We start from the raw sequence: 12,994 nt of genomic DNA on the forward strand, positions 1-12,994 counted from the left end.
CTCCCGCAAACGCCGATCAATCTGAATGGCCAAAGTCATAGACTCATTCAAACTCGCAGGCGTGGGGAACCCCACCATAACATTCTTAAGGGCTTCGGAAAGACCCTTTCTGAACATCGCTGCCAGGGCGCACTCATTCCATTGAGTAAGCACTGACCACTTCCTAAATTTCTGACAATAAACCTCTGCTTCATCCTGACCCTGAGAGAGGGCCAGCAAAGCCTTTTCTGCCTGGTCCTCAAGATTAGGTTCCTCATAAAGCAATCCAAGCGCCAGAAAAAACGCATGCACATTCAGTAATGCAGGATCTCCTGACGCCAGAGAGAATGCCCAATCCTGAGGGTCACCACGTAACAAAGAAATAATAATTTTAACTTGCTGAGCAGGATTACCAGAGGAACAAGGTCTCAAAGAAAGGAACAACTTGCAATGATTCCTAAAATTCAAAAACCTAGATCTATCTCCAGAAAACAATTCAGGAATAGGTATTTTAGGCTCTGACATAGGACTATGAACTACATAATCCTGAATACTTTGTACCCTTGCAGTAAGATGATCCATACTAGAAGTCAAACTCTGAATGTCCATATCTGCAGCTGAACTCAGAGCCACCCAGAGATTAAGGGGAGGAGAGAAGCTAGACAAACTGCAGCAAAGAAAAAAAAATGCACTCAGGACTTCTCTTATCCCGCTTCTGCAATGCATTTAACACTTTCAGGCCTGCTGTACTGTTATGATCCTTAGTGGCTTAGGATCACAAATCTGACCAGCTAAGTAAGAAAAACATAGGACGAGTTCTGGGGATGTGTGAACTAGACTGACCGCAAACCTGATCCTAACCACACACACTATAGGCAGCTGTGGAACGTTTCCTAAAATCCTAGATGTCTCTTCACAGCCTGAGAAACTGGCTACCCCTAGAGAGAAATAAAAGCCTCACTTGCCTCAGAGAAATAACCCCAAAGTTTAGAACAGCCCCCCACAAATAATAACGGTGAGTAAAGAAGAAGGCACAAACGCAGGAATGAAAACAGGGTCAGCAAAGGAGGCCCGCTAATCACTAAATAGAAAGAGGATAGCAAAGAATCTGTGCGGTCAGTATAAAACCCTATTCAAAAATATCCACGCAGAGAATGCAAGAACCCCCACACCAACTAACGATGTGAGGGGAGCAATCCAGCACCCCAGAGCTACCAGCAAGCGAGAAAATCACATATTAGCAAGCTGGACAGAACTCATCATATACTAAGAAACATATTGTACAAAGATGAGCAAAAATGAACTAGCAAAAAACTTAGCTTCTCTTGGCGAGACTGAAAACGAATGAAGTCAGGAGAGATCAGGACCAGCTCTGAATACAACGACAGCAGGCAAAAAGTGAAGGTCCAGGTGAGTTAAATAGGAAACCTGAATAGCAGGTGACGAGGCAGCTGATCCCAGCCACAGACCCGCAGAAAAACAAAAGAGCCACCAGAGGGAGCCCAAAAACAGAACTCACGCAGTACCACTCACGACCACAGGAGGGAGCCCGAAAACAGTGTTCACAACAGATGTCCATGCTGCTGATCTGGTTCATGCTTTTCATCTGGCTCGTCCTGATCGGCCTGGGGCTCTGGTGAGGGTTCGGTGACCCCTCCTCAAGGGGGAGTACTGTTGTGAATTCTGCTTTTGGGCTCCCTCCGGTGGTTGTAGGTGGTAATGCAGTTGTCTCTGGGCTGCAGCCCTGGTCAGGTGGATCTGCTGATTGCAGTCCTGACTGGGGTATTTAGGCGAGCAGGATTCTTTAGTCCTTGCCAGTTGTCCATTGTTTTTGGAGGTTTTTTTCCTTGCCTGGTTCCTTCTGCCTGGCTACCAAATCTGCAAAGATAAGTGTCTGGTTTTTGTGGCACACATGCTGTGTGCTTATGATTTAGTGCTATTCAGTGTTTTTTTGTCCAGCTTAGATTGTATCAGTAATTCCTCAGTCTCGATGGATTCTCAGGAGTTGCAGATATACATTCCATGTCTTTAGTTAGATTGTGGAACCTTTTGTATTTTCTGCTGTGGATATTTTTAGTGTCTTAATACTGACCGCTTAGTATTCTGTCCTATCTTTCCCTGTTTAGCTAGAGTGGCCTCTTTTGCTGAGATCTGTTTTCTGCCTGTGTGTGTCTTTCCTCTCCTATTCACAGTCAATATTTGTGGGGGGCTGCCTATCCTTTGGGGTTCTGCTCTGAGGCAAGTTAGTATTCCTACTTCCATCTATAGGGGTATTTAGTCCTCCGGCTGTGTCGAGGTGTCTAGGGTTTTGTTAGGTACACCCCACGGCTACTTCTAGTTGTGGTGTTAAGTTCAGGGTTTGCGGTTCATAACATACGCCGCACTCCACATTGCAGAAATAGTGTACATGAAATAAAATGAACATAAATCTTTATAAGTTTGCACTTTCGGATGTGTCTAATAGGCAGAAAGTCTAAGTTTTGTCAGTGAAGAGCAACAGATGACTTACGTAGCAAAAGTGGACAACACTCAGACCAATGTTATTGTCACAAAAAGACAGGTATGTCCGGTCGATGACGCAATGCGTACGTACAATGGGTTGATAAAGGTAGGTGAAGGCCCTAACAGTAGGGAGCGAAGGATGGGACACCTCCTGACACCCACCTCTGCCTGTTCCTAAGTTCCCCTAATGACCCATGCGGGTCCGTTCTCCCGCCGCCAACACGTGCCTAGTTTCTGACTGTCATCTCAGCTAACTCAGGCTAGCGCACTGGCCGGTTAGGACGCTAGCCTCACCACTGCAGGTAATATAACACAGGGAATGAGACAAACAAGGGACTGACAGAAACATACTACTCGGCTCAGAATCTGCTGCTAAGCTCCACAGCAGCAGAGTAAATGGCACCAGGTAACCAGGACTCCAAGAGCGGCAACACCACCGTCACAGGAGAGCTCAACACACCTAGCGGGTCTGCATAGAAGAAACTATAACCGACGATCAGCTGATGGGTCATGTGACTATTTAAAAGGAGGTGGGAGTGGTTACCAACCAACACCAGCTGACCAGCCTAAAAAAAGCTGCCAGCAAGAGACTGACATTAACTCTTACTGGACCAAAGGAAAAAACTACATTTAAATTCCAGCAGACCCAGAGCTGCCCCGAACCCCTTAATGATTTGTGACAGTTATTTGCGGCAGTGCAGATGAGTGATTTTATTTATTTTTTCACTGACCAAATCTGAGCATTAAAAACTTATACCCTGCACTATTTTTTCCATAAATTGGATGTGACTTGCTCACTCAAACCTATGGCTTTTCAAAAAAACAAAATCAGATGCCATACAAAGTCACAATACAGAATCCAATTCTGTAACATTGGAAATTTTGTTGTGTTTGTTTTATTACAGCAACAGGGATCTTCAATGGGGCAACATTTTCCCAGTCTGCAGCTAATAATTTCATGGTAAAATGGGAAAAAATTATTTTTTTTTTTGTGAAGATAATCCCCCTCCCCATATCACATGGTATGGCTGCTATATAGATGACTTGTTACTAATATGAGGGGGGATCAGGAGGAGGTCATGGATTTCTTCTATTATATTAATAAAGATCATGTGAATTTGACATTTATTTACAGTTTTAATAGTATCAGCATCAACTATTTAGATATTATTTTGACTGGTGATAAAAAAACAGGAATAATGATGATCCCACGTAAAAACCTATGGAAAACAATTCTACATTATCAGCATCATTGTGCCGTCCTGCACATGTGATCAAATATGTTCCTGTTGGGGAACTGATCAGTCAGATGAAATACTGTAGCAGTGAAACAAACACATTCAATAAAAAAGCCTAAAATTACCTGTAATAATCTAAAACATAGCAAATGTCCCAGCTGGACCATGCAGAGAGGCAATAAGATAATCGACAATATGGATAGATGCCATAACTACTGAGAATAACAAGACAAATGTGACTCCAAAACTATTGTCTAATTTAGCATTTGCTACAACAAATATTCCTCAGTTCACACATCAAGACAATAATTAAAGAGGTGGTCGAGCGCCTAAAATATATTATCTAAATATCTATCCTTACACCCTAGCCACTTTTGTAATTTGCTTTACTATACAATACCCTACACTTTTCCCTATACAGCTAATCTCTAATTTTCTTTCTTATTACTGCGCTTTCTGTGACGTTTCACTTGAGAGGAGACTCAGTGGTGACATCATAGGAGGCTGGGGCTGCACTCACTCCCTGCAGCGTCCACCACCCCTCCTGGAATAGGGCGTCACCAGGGGGCAGCGCTGCAGTTACTTACTAAGTTCTTGGATCGCTGCCCACTCTGAAGACGTCCTGGGCCCTGGGTGATAGACACTGCGGCAGATGTGAGTGCAGCGCCAGCACTCTGCTTTACGTATGAGATAGCCAAGATGATTGTCCATAAAATGTTGGAAGTCTCACATTCAAAGCTGTGGTGGATGGGAGATATGGAGCCCGAAAGTCAAAAGTTCAAAATATTGTTACCTTTTTGCTCATCGCTGCACACGTGCACACAGTGCTGAATACCCTGTATAATGTGTATACACCCTGCTGTACTCCCTTTATCATATGAATATAGTCAGTTCTTCTTGAAGTCATCCATTCATGTCAGTGAGGAGGAGCAGGGGAAAATATGTATAGTCAGGGCTGCTGTTCTGGTGCTTTGTGCATTACTTCTATTCTCTGCAGTGGTGGTGCTGTGTGTGACTCTGGAGGAGGAGTGGGAGGGGTGTAGGTGGAGTAACAGGGGGACTGTGACTCTGGGAGAAAGTTGGGAGGGGTTTAGGAGGAGTTACAGGGGGTGCGTGATTCTGGGTGAGACGTGGGAGGGTTGTAGGAGGTGTTACAGGGTGGGTGTGACTCTGGGTAAGGAGTGGAAGAGTTGTAGGTGGAGTTACAGGGGTTTGTGACTCTGGATGACAAGTGGGGGGGTGTAGGCTGAGTTATAGGGTGTGTGTAACTCTGGATAAAGAGTGTAAGGGGTGTAAGAGTCGTTACTCTTATCATTTAGAGCAGCCTTCGTCACTTGATTTTTATTCCACAACACATGCTTTGCCTATAAAACCTCAGATTACGCTATTACTTCTTGATCAATCCATTTATCTGTCCTTTTCTAATGACTCCAACATTTAAAAATGTCTTGCAATGGTACTGCAGACCAGCAGCCCAGCCTGCTACGTCAGGAGGAGGTGATCTATTTGGTTTTGACATCTTCCTGTAATGCTCACTTGGTGAGGTGGATCCTCTATGTTTCAGGTACTGGTGGGCACATGGACCCCAGGCGAAGATGCAGCAAGCAGGCAGTCACAGGAACAGCAAATACTTGGTACACTCAGGAATTTTGGAAGTAGCGGGATGGATAAAGTGGAACCCAGCAGATATGGAACCAAGTTAAAGCATGGTTTACATGGAAGGTGGAGCACATCAAACATTGAAGTCTAGAGAAACAATCCCAAGACACAGATGATTGTCTTAATGGTGTCATGATCCAGACTGGGTTTTGAGTCCCTTCTCCCCCTTTCCCGGTCTGGGCATGTCAGTGGTTAACTTTTCCCTGCCTCGTTCTGGTGTTGGGTCTGCTATTTTTCTCCACTGCATCCTGCAGGCAGTGTCAGTTATACTTTCTGCCTACGGCATGAGTAGTTGACTCTGGTGATACCCTGAGCCATCCTGCTGTGTTTTATTGACTTTACCCATGTCTGTTCCTTCCTCCCTTCCCTCCCCCACTCAGTGTTTTCCCTTTGTGTTTGGATTTCCACTTTTGACTGGTATTGACCTTCTGGCGCTTCTCTGACCCTGTGTTTGGCATTCCCCTTGGTAGGTTTTGGCACTCTGGTATTAACCCCGCTTGTTTGACTATTTTGCTGCCACCTAGTGGAATCCTCACTGTAGTGCTGCTGGTCTGCTCTGGTGAATTATAGTCCTCCCTCCACTCTGCTGCCATGTAGTGGAGGTTGCATTCACCTGCAGAGCTGCAGCGTGACAAATGGGCCTTAAATACAGGTGCTTCTCACAAAATTAGAATATCGTCAAAAAGTGAATTTATTTCAGTTCTTCAATACAAAAAAATAAAACTCATATATTATATAGAAACATTACAACACACAGAGTGATCTAATTCACACGTTTATTTCTATTAATGTTGATGATTATGGCTTACAGCCAATGAAAACCCAAAAGTCATTATCTCAGTAAATTAGAATAACTAACAAAAACACCTGCAAAGGCTGCTAAGCGTTTACAAAGGTCCCTTAGTCTGTTTCAGTACAGTAGGCTCCACAATCATGGGGAAGACTGCTGACTTGACAGATGCCCAGAAGGCAGTTATTGACACACTTCACAAGAAGAGTAAGTCACAAATGGTCATTGATAAAGAAGCTGTCTGATCACACAGTTCTGTATCCAAGTATATTAATGGAAAGTTGAGTGGAAGGAAAAAGTGTGGTAGAAAAAGGTATAATGTGCTCCTGTGTATAATGTCACTAGTGATCAATGTATTACCTGTACACTGACACTATATACAGAGCTCCTGTGTATAATGTCACCAGTGATTATTGTATTACCTGTACACTGACACTATATATAGAGCTCCTATGTATAATGTCACTGGTGATCACTGTATTATCTACGCAATGACATTATATACAGAGGTCCTGTGTGTAATGTCACTGATTATCACTGTATTACCTGTACACTATACACTATATACAGAGGTCCTGTGTATAATGGCACTGGTGATCACTGTATTACCTGTACTCTGACACTATATACAGAGCTCCTGTGTATAATATCACTGGTGATCACTGTATTACCTGTACACTGACACTATATACAGAGCGCCTGTGTATAATGTCACCAGTGATTATTGTATTACCTGTACACTGACACTATATACAGAGCTCCTGTATATAATGTCACTGGTGATCACTGTATTACCTGCGCACTGACATTATATACAGAGGTCCTGTGTGTAATGTCACTGGTGATCACTGTATTACCTGTACACTATACACTATATACAGAGCTCCTGTGTATAATGTCACAGGTGATCACTGTATTACCTGTACACTATACACTATATACAGAGCTCCTATGTATAATGTCACTGGTGATCCCTGTATTACCTGTACACTATATACAGAGCTCCTGTGTATAATGTCACCGGTGATCCCTGTATTACCTGTACACTATATACAGAGCTCCTGTGTATAATGTCACTGGTGATCACTGTATTACCTGTACACTGACACTATATGCAGATCTCCTGTGTATAATGTCACTGGTGATCACTGTATTACCTGTACACTGACACTATATACAGAGCTCCTGTGTATAATGTCACTTGTGATCACTGTATTACCTGTACACTGACACTATATACAGAGCGCCTGTGTATAATGTCACTGGTGATCACTGTATTATCTGTACACTGACACTATATACAGAGCTACAGTGTATAATGTCACTGGTGATCACTGTATTACTTGTACACTGACACTATATACAGAGCTCCTGTGTATAATATCACTGGTGATCACTGTATTACCTGTACACTGACACTATATACAGAGCGCTTGTGTATAATGTCACCAGTGATTATTGTATTACCTGTACACTGACACTATATATAGAGCTCCTATGTATAATGTCACTGGTGATCACTGTATTACCTGCGCACTGACATTATATACAGAGGTCCTGTGTGTAATGTCACTGATGATCACTGTATTACCTGTACACTATACACTATATACAGAGCTCCTGTGTATAGTGGCACTGGTGATCACTGTATTACCTGTACACTATACACTATATACAGAGCTCCTGTGTATAATGTCACCGGTGATCCCTGTATTACCTGTACACTGACACTATATACAGAGCTCCTGTGTATAATGTCACTTGTGATCACTGTATTACCTGTACACTGACACTATATACAGAGCGCCTGTGTATAATGTCACTGGTGATCACTGTATTATCTGTACACTGACACTATACAAGTGACCCCATTTTTGAAACTAGACCCCCCAAGGAACTTATCTAGATATGTGGTGAACACTTTGAACCCCCAAGTGCTTCACAGAAGTTTACAACGCAGAGCCGTGAAAATAAAATCATTTTTCTTTCCTCAACTATATACAGAGCTACAGTGTATAATGTCACTTGTGATCACTGTATTACCTGTACACTGACACTATATACAGAGCTCCTGTGTATAATGTCACAGGTAGTGTGGAGCGATACCTTCCGATATGCAAAGGTATCGGTATCGGATTGGATCGGCCGATATCCAAAAAATATCGGATATCGCCGATACCGATACCCGATACCAATGCATATCAATAGGACACAAAATATCGGAATGGTTCCCAGGGTCTGAAGGAGAGGAAACTCTCCTCTAGACCCTGGGAACCATACGCACCGCACACTTCCGATTCCGATTTCCGATATCGCAAAAATATCGGAACTCGGTATCGGAATTCCGATACAGCAAATATCGGCCGATACCCGATATTTGCAGTATCGGAATGCTCAACACTAGTCACAGGTGATCCCTGTATTACCTGCACTCCTACACTATGCACTGTATGCTATGTACAGAGCTCCTGTGAATATTGGCACTTATGGTGATATTAGTATTGTGTTTTTTTTTTATTAATGATCAGTCTTGTAGTGTTTGGCCACTATGTGGTGGCAATGTGTGATCTGCTTATGATGTGGTGGCATTTATTCCTTATATGTAGTATTATTCAGTCACCTTAGAAAATTATTGTGACACATTCCCTTAAGAAAGCATGAATAAAAATATACCTAAAAACAGTATTGGATATTTTAACAAATGTTTAAATGGTCAGAGTAGAGTAGGACCCATCCAAAAGAGTCTACGTTGTTGTGGCAGTGGCTTTAAAAATATTTTGGCCAAAACAAAAGCTGCTGGCTATGTATGTGATATGGTGTTCGATGGGAACTGTTAATGTGTGTTTGGTGTGGATGTGGTGCAGAAGTGGATTATTTCCAAGAGTGGGTGGTGGGACTGTGGAAGATTTGAGGGGTGGAGGAGGAGCTAGGATGAATCCTGGGTGGAGTCTCAAGGGGGCCTGAAAATTTTGCCAGTATGAGGCCCTGGTATTCCTGGTGGCAGCTGTTCTGCTTTAAAGAATGCCCTTTCTGGCCGGCAGTCCGGTTCCACAATCGTCTAATAGGAAACTCTGTTCTCTTACTCCATTATCACCGTTGTGTCTAGCTACCAACTGATAACATTTCTTATGACCTTAACTTCTTTGAGAAGAAGGATAGGGGAAATTAAAGTCTCAATGCTACTTCCAAGATACATCAATGTTTCCTACATCCCGAGTGATCACAAGTGTCACTGTGTGGGGAGAGACACTAAAAGCATTGTTGCAGGCTCTTTACACTATGTGCAGAATTCTTCGGCAAGTTGTATTTTCATCACATGATTCTTTTTATACATGTTGTCCTACTCCAAGCTGTTCAGGCTGAGAGCCAACTACCAATTAAGTAAATCATGTGATGTGCATCTCTGTAATGAGGAGGGGTGTTGTCTAATGACATCAGAACCCTATATAAAGTGTGCTTAATTATTAGGCAACTTCCATTCCTTTGGCAAAATGGGTCAGAAGAGAGATTTGACGGCTCTGAAAAGTCCAAAATTGTGAGATGTCTTGCAGAGGGATGCAGCAGTCTTGAAATTACCAAACTTTTGAGGCGTGATCACCGAACAATCAAGCGTTTCATGGCAAATAGCCGACAGGGTCGCAAGAAGCGTGTGGGGCAAAAAAGGCGCAAAATAACTGCCCATGAACTGAGGAAAATCAAGCGTGAAGCTGCCAAGATGCCATTTGCCACCAGTTTTGCAATATTTCAGAGCTACAACATTACTGGAGTAACAAAAAGCACAAGGTGTGTGATACCCTGGGACATGGCCAAGGTAATGAAGGCTGAAAAACGACCACCTTTGTACAAGAAACATAAGATAAAACGTCAAGACTGGGCCAAGAAATATCTTAAGACTGACTGTTCAAAGGTTTTATGGACTGATGAGATGAGAGTGACTCTTGATGGGCCAGATGGATGGGCCAGAGGCTGGATCAGTAAAGGGCAGAGAGCTCCACTCTGACTCAGACGCCAGCAAGGTGGAGGTGGGGGACTGGTATGGGCTGGGATCATCAAAGATGAACTTGTGGGACCTTTTCGGGTTGAGGATGTGTGGCGCCCCAGGGTCCTGGTCATCACAGTAATGTCGCTTTCCTCTCGGGGAGAGTGATATTATGCTTGGAGGCAAGGAAGGATAACTGTCACCAGGTAACCACAAGCATGCAACATATTCACACTCCAGGCCACAAGGGGGAGTTCTAAGCCTATTACTAGGTGACTCCCCTTCCTATATATTGTGGTTTTGGAGGGAAAGTAGTTAGTTCCTGGCTGGAGCCAATCCAGTCAGTTCTCAGTCAGTCCTTCAGGGAGACTGTTCCTGGCAGGAGTGGGTTCCTGTCAGAGGACAGAGGAGGAGGTTCACAGAGCTTTGCATGCCCTCAGAGCTGCAGCTCCCGGGAAGAGACACATAAAAATCTGAATATATTGCAGTGAGCATGCAAGAAAGCTAAGCACAGGAGAGGATACCAGAGGGAGACCAGCTTCCAGCAGGCTGCCTCCTTCTGAGGCGCAGAATGCCGGTGGCCAGAATACCGAGGAAGTAAGGAACTCTATGCTTTACTTCACTGGCAGGACAGTTAATTGCAAGTTACCTGTCTGACCCATACCCAGGAGACACGGTGGCACCCCTCCGAGGTCGGGGCATGCTAGAGTCCCTGTAAAATGCTTCAAGCCACCAGTCATACGGGTTTGTCCTATCCTATACGGGGGACAGAGAGAGAGAGACATAACATCTGGGAGGACCTTATTTGAAGCTTATGCAGTAAGGGACTACACCACCACAGCACAAAGGAAGGCTTATATTTCCACCTGGACAAGGGGACTCCTAAATTGCCTCCAAGCCAGCCCGACTCAGCCTGCCCTGTGATCTGGTGCCCTGGACTGTGGCTGCTGAAAACCAACAGTAAACAAGGTAAAGAGACTTCAAACCTTGTGTCCTCGTTTTTCTCTGCATCTCTCACCATTCTACCATCTATTCACTGGGAAGTCCTGGAGATATACTTCACCTGTGGGAAGGTATATTATCTTGCTGCCATAACATCACCAGCAGGCCTCTTAAAGCAGCGTCGGTCACCCTGACCAAATACCGCAGGTGGCGTCACGAGCATTAACTCTATTCCCCTTTAAACACCTCCCCCCCTCTTTTCATTTGACACCTCTGGGCCACGGACTGGGTCGCTGCCGTGACATCCCCCTGTGAAGTACTGGACCCTGTACTGAGTACCCCTTGCCCCCGTGGGGTGGTCCAGATGGAGTGAAGCTCAATTCCCAGACCTACTGCCAGTTTCTGGAAGACAACGTCTTCAAGCAGTGGTACAGGAAGAAGTCGGTATCGTTCAAGAAAAACATGATTTTCATGAAGGACAATGCTCCATCACATTCCTCCAACTACTCCACAGCGTGGCTGGCCAGTAAAGGTCTCAAAGAAGAACAAATAATGACATGGCCCCCTTGTTCACCTGATCTGAGCCCCATAGAGAACCTGTGGTCCCTCATAAAATGTGAGATCTACAGGGAGGTGAACAGTCCACCTCTCGGAACAGTGTCTGGGAGGCTGTGGTGGCTGCTGCACGCAATGTTGGTCATAAACAGATCAAGCAACTGACAGAATCTATGGATGGAGGCTGCTGAGTGTCATCATAAAGAAAGGGGGCTATATTGGTCACTAATTTTTTGGGGTTTTGTTTTTGCATGTCGGAAACGTTTATTTCTAAATTTTGTGCAGTGATATTGGTTTACCTGGTGAAAATAAACAAGTGAGATGGGAATATATTTGGTTTTTATTAAGTTGCCTAATAATTCTGCACAGTAATAGTTACCTGCTCAAACAGATATCCTTCTAAGATAGCCAAATCTAAAAAAAAAAACCACTCCAACTTCCAAAAATATTAAGCTTTGATATTTATGAGTCTTTTGGGTTGATTGAGAACATAGTTGTTGATCAATAATAAAAATAATCCTCTAAAATACAACTTGCCTAATAATTCTGCACACAGTGTATATTGAGAACAGAGATTTTCATTAGTGGATCATGGAATATTTCCTTTCTTATAAAGAGACCACAGGAGAGCAGCAGCTTGTATTCAGACTATAACAATGTTTTGCCTGGTCCAACACAACTGAGGTCAATAGTCCCTTGGGGCAGTAAGAAGTGGGACTATTCCTGAACCATGTCTCGGAACTGCTTTCACGAGTGGGTGTCATGTTTGTTTTCGCTCCTACTATATGAAAGGTTAATGTCCTTTTGTAAAATCAAAGCTCAAAAACTTCCAAGCTGCAAAATCTCTTTCACTTTCAATTTATTAGATGCTGTAATCTCGTAAGAATCACCTGTAGCTATGGATTCTCCATACATGAGAGATTATATCAGGAATTTCACCCTGAATAATGGGCCTCGGGGTAATCAGGGATACTCCCGGGTTCTCCTACAGCTTTTCGGGTACCCCGGTCATGGGAAATCCTCCTTCATTAACTCCTGTAAGTACGTGATGGATGATGGACCCTACAACGTTTATGCTAAGGTGGCCGTATCAGAGGAAAACCCTGAGACCATGATAAGATATGCATATAAGCTGACAGAGACCATCACCTTAGTGGACAACCGAGGGTGTGCCAAAATGAACAAGGATGAGACCGGGGAGATCTACGCTCAGCTAGGTGAGTGCCGGAGCGTTAGTGATCTTTTAAATTGCATAATGTTTAACAAGAGACGGGCAAACAATACTTCTTAGTATTCTCTACTGACATCTCTTCCAGTAATGGGATCTATCATTGACCTTGAGCTGCCTCT

At 43.7% G+C, this 12,994-nt stretch overlaps 1 protein-coding gene across 2 annotated transcripts in view; it reads left to right on the forward strand.

Annotated features, from left to right (window-relative positions):
• The window catches only part of LOC143785063 (uncharacterized), a 54,406-nt gene that overhangs the window by 24,818 nt on the left and 16,594 nt on the right, over positions 1-12,994 (forward strand). The window contains exon 1 of one of the 2 annotated variants that reach the window (XM_077273733.1): positions 12,496-12,861. The exons of the other annotated variant lie outside the window; for it this stretch is intronic. Within the exon in view, the coding sequence (XP_077129848.1) occupies positions 12,543-12,861 (319 nt within the window). The 5' untranslated portion in view covers positions 12,496-12,542. Of the gene's footprint in view, positions 1-12,495; positions 12,862-12,994 lie in introns of those variants that run through there. 2 annotated transcript variants of the gene reach the window in all.

This window comes from Ranitomeya variabilis, chromosome 7 (genome assembly GCF_051348905.1).
Source record: "Ranitomeya variabilis isolate aRanVar5 chromosome 7, aRanVar5.hap1, whole genome shotgun sequence".
Taxonomy (NCBI): domain Eukaryota; kingdom Metazoa; phylum Chordata; class Amphibia; order Anura; family Dendrobatidae; genus Ranitomeya; species Ranitomeya variabilis.